Genomic DNA, 13,626 nt, shown 5'->3' on the forward strand with positions numbered 1-13,626 from the left:
TTAAGTGCTGTAGCTTGTCTAGGGTGCTCTTTCTGTAACTGAAAGATGCTTTCATGTACGAGAGTGAAATGGATGGATTTCTATGACTTGTAGAAACTGGGTAGGGGTGTCAGTTCATTTCTTTCAGATTTTTTGGTATATTGATATTCAACTTTACTCTGTTCTCTTGACACATCACTTTTCTCAGCAATTATACATGCAGCCTGGAAATCATACATATGAATTTTTTATCCCTTTGGAGTCAGCAAAATTACACAAGCAGTAATTAAAAACACATTCTGGATTTCTAAATCTTAATGGAATTGTTAACTTGCTTTGTATATGTAGGTATTGTAGCTGTTTAAAAGATCTACCAGACATTACAGTGAGCTAATCAGCTCATGAAAGACTGGAAAACTACTGAGAATTCCCCACTTCTTTATAGTCTTGTGGGGCTAGACCTGATTTTTCTGCTTCAGAATCCTACCCAAACATTTTCCTTGGACAAGCTTAATATGTTCTAATTAACTACAACTAAACTACAGTGTCCTAGAGCAGGTTAGTCTCAGCTGCAGTGAATGACTGTGAATTAGATAATGGGAATGGCCTTTATAATGACTTTTGTGCTCCTTGCCATGAACATGGAGTAATGAAGGGAAGGTGTTTAACTGCAGCTGCTGAACGTTTCTTGCTCAAATTCACTAAGCTCTGCATCTCTAATAAGACGATTGTGAAAACCTCGAGATCACATACATTCTTCTAAAACAACGCGTAACTATGTCTAACTGACTGAAATTTCAAACCTTCCAATTGTATCAAGATTCACAAATTCTTCCCTTTACATTTTCAACCTCGTGTCTGTGTTTCATTCTGAGTGTATTTATGTGGTCCTGTAGAAGATTCTCGGTTCATGAACTAGAGTCACAAAGGGTTTCAAGGCCAAGAAAACTGCCCCCATAAAATGCTTTATTATGCAAGGGCTCTAAGCTGGAAAACAAACAAACAAAAAACCATGTCATCCTACATTCAACTGTACAAGATTTGTACTTTTTTGTTGTTGTTTGTGGATTGAAACTAAGTATGTAATAGAAAATCATGGTGTTTTAGTGGTGTGGAACCCAACAACGTCTCTGTTAGGAACGCACTGAAATGAAGGGCATGATTTTGATTGTTGGCTTCTTAAAAGGCATCTCTAAAGTCAGAAGTTCTTTTTATAAAGAACTAAAGGCCTAAACAGACATGTTTAAAAACAGCTCACTGTGCAGTTCTTTGCAAGAGAAGAGATGCTAGATCTGTGGCTATAAAAATAATAAAAATAAAAATCTTATTTTCATTTTTAAGAGAACATTACTAGCCATCTTCTTTAGACTGATTGGTTCTTTGTAACATTCTCTTACTGTGTAGTTATAATCGTGAAGAGTCAAATGTTCCTATTAAAGTCTAGCTAAAAATCATACCACCTTTCATATTATCCGATTGGTGGGACATAAATATTTTAAAAGAGCAAGAAATAGAGAAAACAATGGGGTGCCTATCCATAAATACTGCTGTAACAACCATCTTGTGTAACGAGTGCCTGTAAGATCTTTGCCTTAGAGCAGTCACCAGCAGACCAGGGCAGATGCAGATTTAAAATGATTTTATTTACTATTCATTTTTTGCAAAGTAATAGAATTGAAAAGTTTCTGGAAAAGCATGTGGTTTGACAAAAAAAAATGAAGATTTACGAAACTGTCATTCAATACCAAGGAAAAAAGGTAATGGGCAGGAGAAGTTACACAGAAGCATTTTATCTTCATATTTTCTCCTTGGGCAGCCTAGATGGGATTAAAAAAAATAATAATATTATTTTGCAAAGCAGTAACATTCTAGTAGCACTTCAACCTTCCATATGCTGTATGATTGTAGTTGGTTGACTACCCATTGAGAAAGCCAACATGTGGTGGCTAAAGGGCAGCTAGATGCTCTTTTTGAGTTGAAGTTAAATGGGTAGAAAGATGGGGAGACAGGGATGGGATTACCTGTTTTTATATAAATGTTATTTCTTTTACCTACCGTGTCTTAAGCACCAATTCCTAATGTGGCTCTGCTCTGGACTATGAGATTGGCACCCTAGAAAAAGGAATTCAAACAGTTGTGAAAGAGAAACAAAGGGAACACAGTACGCAGTGCTTGTGCAAGAACTTCTGTGAACTTCAACTTGTGTCTGTGTTATGGCTCAAAGGATAATTCTAATGGTACTTTCTAAGTTTAGGAGCTGTGTGTTCTTGTGTGCTGGGTATCTTTCAATTTTGCGAAGGTAGAAAATAAACATTTAGAGTGAATTACAGGCAGAATAATTCCTTCTAAGGTCTTCCTAATATATGTACCTATGCGATACTTTGGTTATAAATAATAAATATTTTTTTTTAAAAAAAAGGATTCACTCAATAATGCAGATCCATTAATGCTTCACATGATAAAGAGATTGCTCTTTGGAAACTGACATTTCTACCCCTTTCCTAGTGGCTGGTTTCCTAGTGAGTTCCCTGTTTCCTGTATGCTTATTTTTATTTTTAAAGGAGCTAGGAAATACCTCTTCGCCAAAGCATGTCTCGATATCTGACTGCTTGCAGCACTTGTCTACCATGGCAGTGAACCCATCAGCAATTGTCTTTATTTGTTCTTCTGTCATCTGGGGCTTGCGTTTAATGAGGTTGATGAGCAATCTGAAAACAAAGCACCAAGCCATAGTTAACGCTACCTGTTGACATTTGTTTTGCCAATGCATAATATGTCATTCTATGCAGATACAGTTCATTTAAGAGGCTTTTTGTCATGCGTTGAGAGGTCTTTGCCAAACTCCCTGTCTACCACCATCACTTGCTGGGTTTTTGTTATCCTGATTATTGATGTGAAAGAACTTAGTGAAATGATCTGTATGCTGTGTTAACTGAGTAAATCCTAAGACTTGCACTGTCTGAGGCAGTATATGAAACTGGTCACATTTAGTTAAGACATTAATTTCATTCGAAGAAAGTAACTTATTGTGCCTCTTCCTAACTATGTGATGTAACATGCTGACAAGCTCAGTACAAATACATAGATCCATCTGGTCTTCTCTGTCAGCAGTGAAGTCCCAGTCAGACAACAGATCAGGGTTTTTGTTAGCTTACTTCTGTCCCTGCTCAAGTGTTACGTTTTTGAGTTTATTCTCCAAGGAATTTAATTTAGCTTACTTCATCTGGCCTTCTGCCCGTTCTTCAGCAGGAGCACTGCACAATTTTTCATCGAAGTTGAACACGTCAGGATTAAACGGTGGAGGAACATATTTGGTATCTACTCCCATGGCACTGAAACATGGTCTCCTGTAAGCGTAGGAGTCACTGCAGCAGTGTGAAACATTGTCATTTATAGGTGAGGTCTCCTGTCTCCTGCACATATCCTGAATCACCATGCTCAGCTGGTGAGAGATAGATGGAAAAAAGTACAAACATGAGTTAAACCTTCTACAATAACAGAAGAAATGTGTGATGTTTGTGTCACTATAGCATAGCTGAAAGTGGAAGCTTTCCAACCTAATCAGCTGCTCAGAAATGGCACAGTTTTAGAATTCAAAATTAATGTGTGTTCCTGGAGTCAGATGTTTTTTAATCTGTTGATGGTATGACCATTAGACTATAATCAATAAGAACGTTTTTCTTTTAAGAGGCTCTTTTTCTAAACACAAGCTCCCAAAGACTCAATCATCTGACTTTTGCTTTCTGAAGGAGAGCGAAGCTGAGTTACAATTTTCACAAGCTGCCATCTGAGAGAGCTATTTAGGTCCTCATGTCCATTAAAAATGAATGGACTTCCAAGTCTGTTACGTTGCTAATTAGCTTGAGGGCTATGAAAAATCAGTGTTAGTTTACTATCCCACCAGATTTCCATGTTTTTGAGAATAGAAGAAATCTCTCAGAGGAATAAAAAGAATAAACAAATGTACTCACATAACCCTCAGAACAAGGTAGGCGTCTGTCTTCAGGAAGCTTGCAGCACTTGGTACCAACGCCTGTCATTTTCTTTCCAATTTCAAGCAAGGTCTCAGTTGATACCTGAGGCATTTTCTTAGTGTAGCGGATCAGCAATCTGAAAAAAATGCATTAAAAATGACTGCTCACTTTTGAAGAATTCTCTGCTTAACTACACTAGTGAACTGAAACTAGAAGTCAGGTTCAAATGCATATTCCCAAAGCTGCCAGAATCATCGTTTATGCTGGAGAATACTTATCAGAAAGTACTTACGCCTTGAGGAAGTCTGCCTCGCCATGGGTAGTGAGAAGATCACAGTTTGTCTTTACAACATCCTGAGTTTCTTTGATATGTTCATTCAGTTGATCTTGCTGCAAACAAGTAAAAATTTATCAGTAACAGAGCAGGACATCCTGGTCATGATCATGCAAATATATCTTATGGTCTCTTCTAAATCTTAGTAGCTCTAAGATATGCATTTTGAAAGGCCAACTGTTTGCTTCTAGCCTAGCTGGAGTAAGGGGGACTTGATTCATAAATGAGCATTCAGTTCTAACAGAAATTCAGTAAAAAAAAAGCTGGGATGATTTCATATCTTTGTCATGGGCTTTGCACTGCTTCATGTCCCATCAGAATATTAACTTCTTCTGGGATTAGTCTCTCAAAATGCTTTTTGTCTGCTCCTCAACTGAATTGCTTCATGATTGGTACCAACCAAGCATTCTAGTCACAAGTAAACAAAGCATTGCACCTACAGCATTTGCATAGCACTCAGCAGGGTTGTCAGTTTTGCAGCACTTTTCCAGGAGTGTTTCATATCCTTTAGCAATTCTCAGAATCAGCTGTGTGGAGAACTCAGGGTGTCTTCGTGAGTATTCATAAACAAACCTGAAAGACACACAAACTGACAGCATTAGAGCTCCTGAATAACATGCTGCTTTCCTCATGCACCACACAGTAATTGACAGTGACAGTCCCTCAGATGAGATCAAGTAAGGTGGACAGTAAGTTTGAAATGTTCCCTGCTTTTTTTAGTAAAATTTTTTGGGTTTTGGCCATTCTTCTGACTGCCAACAGGGCAAATTTAAGAGGAACGAAGTAGTTTCCCCAGGACAGAATGCTTCTCAAGCAGACAATGTATGTGGACCAGCACCAAAATAAATAAATAAATAAATAAATAAATAAATAAATAAATAAAGTAAAGGCAACAATAAATTCAGCTTTGATAATAGCCACAAAGTATGAATGAGAAACTAGGCCTGAAGTTACATCTGCCACATTGGACTTCTATGTGGTCCTCTCTTTCCTCCATACACACTTGAAATATCCAAGAGGATTTATTATTTTTTTTTTTTTCCCAGTGATACAAAAGGCCATAGCCCAGAAACAAAAGCAGATCATTTACAGGACAAGCACACATACTGTTTGTACTACTTACTCTGACATGAATGCATCATGGCCTGCCTCAAAGCTTTTACAGACTTCCTTATCTTGGATGTATTTTTCGACTAGTGAAGGAAGATCTGCAGGTTTTTCATCAAATTCTGCTTCCATAATGCACTGGCTTCGTTCCACAATGGGCTTCTCACAGCAGTCTTTGATTTTACTTGAGAAAGCCTCATGTTTAGAGCACATGTAGTTCACAAGCTCTGCCTGTAAAATTAAAATAAAGCTTCAGATAAGCTATGAAATAATAATTTAAAGTTAGATCAATTCAACTTCTCTGTTTCAGACTTTTTTTTTTTATTCAGGTTACTTATTTACTTAGCAATTTCCTAAAGAAATGCTGTCTCCATACAAAAGGAAATAATGAGAGGTACTGGCATTTCCTGCATGTGTTAAGCAAGATGTTCACAGGCATGGGGGAAAATCAGCTTCCCTCCCTGATCTTGGAATCTTTGAGGAGACAAACTCTGGAAAGGCAGTTAAAACCACTGAGACTGTCACAAGAATGCCTGATTAATCTTTTCAGTCCTGTCACATGTCCAGCTCTGATAGAAAATAAAACATTAAAAACCATAGTTTTATGAAGCCAAACCAGCACACCAGCTGCTTATAAGTTTAAGAAGTATGTCTAAGTTCCAGCTGGGCAGGCAATATTTAGATACGGTTATTATTGCAGTTTTGCAAATCCTCCCATGCAAGCTGTCCTTTAGAATTAATTGGGACTACAGAAAAACTGGATTAATAGTGATTAAAATCACACAGCAGGATTGCAAAGAATTTCTTTCTGCCTCCACTTTCTTTTTCTTTGTTTACAAATGACTTAAATTGATCAAATGCCATCAAACAATCCCCCTCCCAGATGAACATTTTGATTTTGACCACATACACACACTATATGTGTGTGTATATACATATGTATATATATATGTGTATGTGTGTATATATATGTGTGTGTGTGTGTATATGTATCAATAAAAACTCCTTGCCATCATGATCATGGTCCAAAACCTAGTTCCGGTAACAGTCAGCTGAGCTGACTGTAAGTTTTTAGTGACTGAGAAACCTTCCAGCAGTGTTGAATAGAAGTTCCTAGGACTGTGAACTTCAGCAGGTATTCATGCTACTGAAATTTTTAATTTCCTACTGTTTTTCGTGTATGTAAACATTTTTAAAGAATATTTAGCTTACCCTGTCATCCATGCACTCCACCATGTCCCCTTCACAGCACTCTTTGTAGACATCCTTAACATCATGGATAAGTTTTGAGATTTCTGCGAATGAAGCCTTGGGATATTTTTGACTCAGTAAAGCAAGTTTACTGGACAGAGAATAAGAAAAATACACTTGATTCAAAGCTCCATATGGAACAGAAAACTTGCAAATCACTAACACTTATGCTATACATCACTGATGACATTCATTCTTCTCACCTAACTTAAGGCTAAAAAAAAAAGGCATTGACACCTGTACCTGCAATCCAATTCTCCTTTAAAATGAACAATAAGAAAGAAGTTTGGATTTTTCTAATCTGAGGTGTATATATAAGAATCACACCCTAGAATTCCCCCTCTCTCAAATGACTGTAAAGCATCTCTGTATTAGCACAGACACAGTACAGGAATCAGAACAGGGCACAACTTTGGAAAACACATAGATTAAACACATTGGAATCTGGTTCTAGTGACCTCTCTCAGGTCTCTGTATCTTGTGTATTGGTTCAAGGGATGGCTTCATTTCTTTGTGACTCACATGGATGATCTTTTTACTACTACTCACTATCCACTTGGAATACAAAAGTTCCCCTCTGCATCCAGTCTTTATGCTGAAACGTGACCAGAACTAAATTCTACACTTGAAAAAATAGGCTGAGAGATCACTGCAGGTGTAGTCCAGAAAGACTGACCTACTAATCTCTATTGTGTTGGACAGTGTTCCTCAGCCAAAGTTACACTAGGAAGTACCGTGAGTACAGTTATCAAACTCAGCATATAGAAGTGAATTACGTGTGTTGATATTTTCCTCATGAGTAGTTGCAGGTTTAAGCCAACAAGCCTACTTTTTATAAAACACTGATTGTAACTTACTCTGCTTGGAAAATTCTATCTCCAAACTTCTTGAGGATTCCACAAGAATACTGCTGCTTCACACTTATTTTCTTGACTTTTTCTCTTATGCCAGTTTCCTATAGTAATAGGATGCACATTGTCACATTAAGCTAATTACATTTAATGGACTGAGCAGAAAGCAAATCTTGAAATCCCACTTCAGAAACAGTACAGGTTCTTGTCCAGTTAGCACTGATGTAAAGCCAAGCAAACTGAGAATTCCTTAGGCAGCCCTAATCAGTTCCCAGTCCAGCATCTAACTTCTAGCCTATACACAATGCCTTATGGCATAGTGCAATTCACCTAATGATAAGCTGCTCTTATGGCATAGTGCAATTCACCTAATGATAAGCTGCTCTTATAACCAAATATTCAATTTCATTTAAACTCTGTGGCCCCAAAAGAGCGTAAGTTCTCTTCTAAAGCACCACAATGATCACATGGAAGTCACTGGAACTGAGTTTAGAGACAGAGAGAGAACTTGGCTCATGCCAAATAATCTTGAAAGTTAACTTAAAATCTACGGTTCTATGTGGAAGTCATCTGATAGTGATCAAAGTGCTAGCACATGATTAATCCTGACCCTTCTTTACAAGTTCTTCTTACAAAGAATTACATAGCCAGGAGCATTCCACTCACTTCTCACTCTTTCTCCTCCCTTTGCTCATGCAAGGAACTGGGGAGGAATAGGAGAGACCTCTCATGCACCTATCTGTTGGGTGTGGAAATTGAATGTTAGGCTGCCAGAAAAGATCTGTCTTCCCCTAGAGTCTCTTTGGTAGCACGTCTTCTGGCTATGGATCACCTTTATGTTGCAGACCAGCTACAGCGTTTTCAAGCAAAGTGAAAGATTAGCTTTACCTTGCCATCCAAGCAAGCACCGACATCACTCTCTTTACAACAGCTCTTAAGTGCGTGTTCATAATCAGCAGCCACACCAAGGATTGTAGGGGCATACAAGAAGGGGTTTCTTCTTGCAACAGAATAGATGAAACTATAAGAAAAAGGAAAACATAAGTTACATATTTCAATGACAACAGCAAATGGCCTTAAATGTCTTATGGCTTTGCATTGTGATTTTGCATTGTGAAATATTTGAAAATTCTGAGTGTGAAAAACTAATCTGTGGCCATTTTCCCAGGATTTTATTGCCAATTTTTATTCTCTTTATTATTACCTTTCTTCATATCCTTTCTGGTTAGAATGGGGTTAGTGGAGAGCTGGAGTAAGTAAATTACTACAATAATGTTGGAAAAATTGTGTTTTTTCAAAAAAAAATTTTTTGCAAAATGTCCCCAAAGATTTACAAAATGTGATCATTTAAGGCCCATTTTGAATGGAAAAACCTGCTCCGGCATGGAATGAAAAAAATTTGATGAGAGCTTTGGATATTAAATCATTAAGCAGCTGTTTTATACATGCAGATAATTGATTGCATGCTTACAGCCTCTTCAAATGTCCTTACACACTCACTATGCCTTGGGGATCACTCAACTAAATATTTAAACAGTACAAAATTGCCATTTTTCTTACTGTCCCAGAAATGACACTCTGTTGTCCTCGTATTCCTTGCATATAACATCAGAAGCTGGTCTTTGGTACGGCTGAACGAAGTCTGGTTGGGGAATTTTAAATGACAGGAAACACTCATTTCTTTCAGGATCAGATTTAGCACAGCAGTCAGCCATTGCACCGTATGAGTCACGGAGTTTTTCTACTTGGCAGATTTCATCCAGGAAAATGGAGGGCTACGAGGGACATGATGAGTTAAAATTATTGTTAGAAAGATACTGTTGTATGGGTAGTGTAATGTACTTTCTATCTATCTGTAAGAGAAAGCCCAAACTCAAAAGTAAGTAAAATTTTACCAGGGAAGACCATAAATCAGAATAATCCATTGCTTTCAGCACAAATTCATAGTTTTATTTTATGTTGTCCAATATCAAAAATTACAATGCCCTACTAAAAAAAATGATAAGTTAAAATACTCCATGCTAGTCAGTGGTCTCCTGTTACTTGTAATCTGACTAAAGTGAATTCTCAGATGAATTGAAGCAGGATTTGGTGTTCTATTTGATGATCAGCTTGGGTAGCCTTTAGGGAGAACTAATATAGTCATGTAATTTGGTTTGAATGTGAGAACTGGCAAGAACACAAGCACCTAAATTTCTCAGGGGCCTGGCTGAACCTGCTAGGCATCCAAGGATCTTATGTACCTGTAAACATCTTAGGATACCTGATCTTAGCAGGTTGTTGTTATTGTTTGTTTGTTTTTTAACTTTTTATGTTAAATTATGACAGGTATTTTTTTCAAGTCACCCCTGTATGAAAACCCACACACTATGGCTGCTTAAATTCCTACAGTTAGACCTGTATTTTGCAGACAGGGTACTTGTACTAATGGTAACATTTATTTATAGACAACACTATACTTAATGTACTGAAGTCTGCTTTTGGGGCTCCAATATATAACTCCACCCATCATTATGACACTTCTGAAAGGCAGAGTTTCAGAACCTGACAAAAATACATTCTCTGTTTCAACATAAAAATCTGAACCTTGACTGATGACAAGTATAAATCCTTAATGAGGATGATTCTGGTAGCTGCATATAATGAGAAGAAACACAATACCAAAGGATTTGCTGCCTACCAGTGATTTTGAGCACTCGGGAGCATCTTCATTGGCTACACACTTTTGTGCCAGATCTACAACATCCTTCACAAGCTTAGACAGTCCATCATAAGAACACCTCTGGAGATACTGGGCAAATGTGATCATGGCACTGAAACAGAAAGCAAATTTTGCTATATGGAGATAAGGAACACAAGATTCAAAATTACTTGTTCAAACAATATGCACAAATGCTTAAATAGTGTACTACAAAGATCATTAATACTGGATCCCATATTCTTGCTCTTCTCACCTCCTTAAATGATAGACTAGAATTAACATGGAAAAGACTGATTTGAATTTTCTGCCACTTTAACCAGTACATTCCTAACTACCATAAGCTAAGCTGCTTTTGCCATTGTTACAGATGATGTTCTTCACAGTGTCTTCTTTCAGAAATAGTTATGTTCCTATAAGGGTCTTCTGCCATTCCCAAAACCCATTTCAAAAGGAAATCATTGAATTGTCTCAGAAAACTTGCTAGAAGGTTGTGGGTTTTTTTGGTAATGTCTTAGTCCAGAATAACTCCTCTCCACCCAAAGGTTATCAAAACTGTATTATTTACATGTATTTTCACATGAGGAACACAGGTTTCCTCATAATGCAACGAGTTGTGGTCTCAGAGAGCAAGAAAGTCATCATGACTTTTGCAGCTCTTATAGCACCTGTAAGCTTTGCATACTAACAGTAAGAAGGCTAATTCAATGCAATGGTTTGATGAGACCCATGCACCCTTCATGAGCTCATACAGTGTTTAAGTTTCCCTTTTTAATTCAATATCAATAGAGATGGAAAACAATCAGAACATGTAAGCAGAACATTTACTTACACTGCTTTAAATGTCTCCTCCTTCAAATCATTGTAGCGGTGGGCAATCTCACTCTTGTGATCTACAGGAAAAAAAATAAAAGAACAGTGATGTTCATTTGCTGTGCTAGACCCCCTTGAAGAATACATTCTGGGCACCTCAGGCCAGATTTCAGAAGTGTGCATCATTAAACCAGCTCTTGCACATATCATTATTTTGGAACAGACCAAGCTAATCCTGAGTGGTTCCCATCTTTGGATACACCATCCTGTGTAATCTGCACAGCTATTCCAGGTATGTCATTCTAAAGGTTTCTTCAGGCCATCTAGAATTCTTTGTTGTCTTAGATGACCATTTGTCTGCAAATACCTAATTCTTATGCATGCCTATCTTTCTGAAGGCACTCAGGTGTGTATTTTTTTTTATTTTAATATAATATTCACCTTTGTAATTATATTCAAAATGACTTCTGCGACTTCATATTAGTGGTTAGCACATGCACTTTACATAACCAACATGACCATATCTAATCTACAAATAAAGAAATGCAGCTGCAGTTTGATTAGACTAAGCATTAGTAGATTTTTCTTTCTTCAAAGACAAAATTATGAACTGGGCAGACACATATGAATTTTTCACTGAATGCATACCATCTGAGCTCATCACGAGCAGGAAAACAGATGAGACCCTTCACTTGGTCCTGATAGTAATAAATCTAGGTTGTGGTTATAGCTTGTTTGTGGTAAGAAGACTCCCACAAGATTTTCCAAACAGATACTGAGGCAGGTGGCCACAGTAACAATCAACATCTGTTCATGTAATTCATTCACGGTACAAAGCAACACGTCACCAAACCTACTTGCTCGGTTAAGTGATTGTCTGGAGTATTCTACCCATCTCCTCAAGATTTCTTAATTCAATTTCTTTTCAAGTCAATCACTTTTCTTTTCTTTTTTATTTTTTTTTCTTTTCCCTCTTTGGATCAGGCTTGCGAGATTTGTTCACGAAATTGCATTGCAGTCATTAAGTCAATATAACAAAGACCATAAGGGCAATTAATTAATCCCTTCTTACCTGCATCTCGAGCAACTCTTTGCAGATTCCTGGATGTTGCTGAACTAAAGAGGAAAATAAATGAAATTAATGTTACCCACTTCATGGTTGCAGATTATGATGTGGGCTAAATTATTCAGAAATGCTAGGAAGATTGAAGGGAAAGCATTTTCTTATATACCTCTTTACTACCTGTTTCTGTAAAATATTAACCATAGAGCTGGCATTTGGAGATTTCCATTTGGTCTGAAGAAGATTACAAAACTTGCAATGTCCTTGCCAAAAATGAATTTGATATTATTTGTTCGTTATGTTTTACACTGGACCTTTTTGTCCTGAAAAGGTTGAACCTTCCAGCATCCAAACAGATAAAGTTTTGCGTAAATTTCCTTATCAAATTACAAACAAGGAGTTCAAGGCATCAGATCAAAATGTCATCGTCTAATCCTATAGCCGTGCTTCTTCTTTGCTACTATTTGCTCAAAAGTGCAGCAAGTTGGTACTGTACAGTAATAATTCACCTAGATAGGACTGAGTTCACATACTCATTTAAAATTACAGAGTTTTAATTTAAAATCCCCTTACAAAGACGAGATGGCAATCTCTTTAGGACAGGCTATATGCTTTCAGTCCTTCAGGGACAGAAACAAATTGAATGTTTAAGAAGGAAATACTGGTGTTTCCCACCTAGGAATGGCACAAAGCACACAAGTGAATCTAGCCTTTCATTTGGAATAAAAATTCCATATTGGTAAAATATAACAATTAGTGCAAACGTACCAGTAAACAGCATCTCCAATTTTAATTGGCTTCTGAATTCTTGAAGAAACAGAGTAAAAGTTTGAAACCAAGGAATCTGAATCTCACAATATATGTAGCTCCAGGGTAGAACAATTTCATGTGGACAATAAACCTATGTCAGTAAGTTGGAAATGACAATTTTATTCTGTGTAAGACTTCACCTCACCCCAGATTTCTGGACATAGGCTTAGGGTAACAAAAGGAGGGCTGCTAAAACAGCAAAAGGGCTGTTTGAGCACCTGATTTGGTAGATCCCATTCTGGTTTTATGGGGTACTGCTACTCATCAGGATCCACAAAATTGCCAAATACATCTGTAAACATTTGTAAGAGCTGTCATTTGATAATTTTTCCAATGAATGTTCATTTACCCTGTCATCCTTCAAAGACTATTCTCTTTGCTACGCACCGCTCTCCTCTTTTAATTAGTCAGTAATTTAGGAGATCGGGTACAGGAAGAATTGTGACATTTGCATGGAGTGCCTGGGCATGGTATAAAGCTTAAACTATTTTTCCAGAATATTCAGTGAGAAGCTTCAAAAAATATCAAGCATAAGGCTTGATCCCTACTGAGTGCAAAGTGATGCAGTTCCACAGCAGGAAATCGTATAATGTACACCCGCTGATTTCAACTTTTTTTTTAGCATTGGGAGCTGGGGAAGAGTACACAAGAGAGCTGAACTCCTCCATATCATTCACTCTGAGTAGTTTGAACAGCCAGAAATAAATGGTTACACCATTGACATTAGTCTGTCCCTCAGCCTCTTT

At 37.3% G+C, this 13,626-nt stretch overlaps 1 protein-coding gene and 1 long non-coding RNA gene across 2 annotated transcripts in view; one reads left to right on the forward strand and one right to left on the reverse strand.

Moving 5' to 3' along the window:
• Positions 1 to 13,626, forward strand: part of LOC140002480 (uncharacterized) — a 57,564-nt gene that overhangs the window by 18,305 nt on the left and 25,633 nt on the right. The gene's annotated exons all lie outside the window — the stretch shown is intronic.
• ALB (albumin) lies at positions 1,604 to 12,207 on the reverse strand. Its single transcript, NM_001310394.1, is given in 15 exon segments — positions 1,604 to 1,796; positions 2,035 to 2,091; positions 2,555 to 2,687; positions 3,198 to 3,421; positions 3,951 to 4,089; positions 4,246 to 4,343; positions 4,728 to 4,860; positions 5,411 to 5,625; positions 6,607 to 6,736; positions 7,503 to 7,600; positions 8,385 to 8,517; positions 9,057 to 9,271; positions 10,177 to 10,309; positions 11,027 to 11,087; positions 12,080 to 12,207. Coding segments are annotated over 14 exon segments (1,848 nt in total). The 5' UTR covers positions 12,165 to 12,207; the 3' UTR covers positions 1,604 to 1,796; positions 2,035 to 2,040.

The sequence above is a fragment of the Anas platyrhynchos genome, chromosome 4 (assembly GCF_047663525.1).
Source record: "Anas platyrhynchos isolate ZD024472 breed Pekin duck chromosome 4, IASCAAS_PekinDuck_T2T, whole genome shotgun sequence".
Taxonomy (NCBI): Eukaryota; Metazoa; Chordata; class Aves; order Anseriformes; family Anatidae; genus Anas; species Anas platyrhynchos.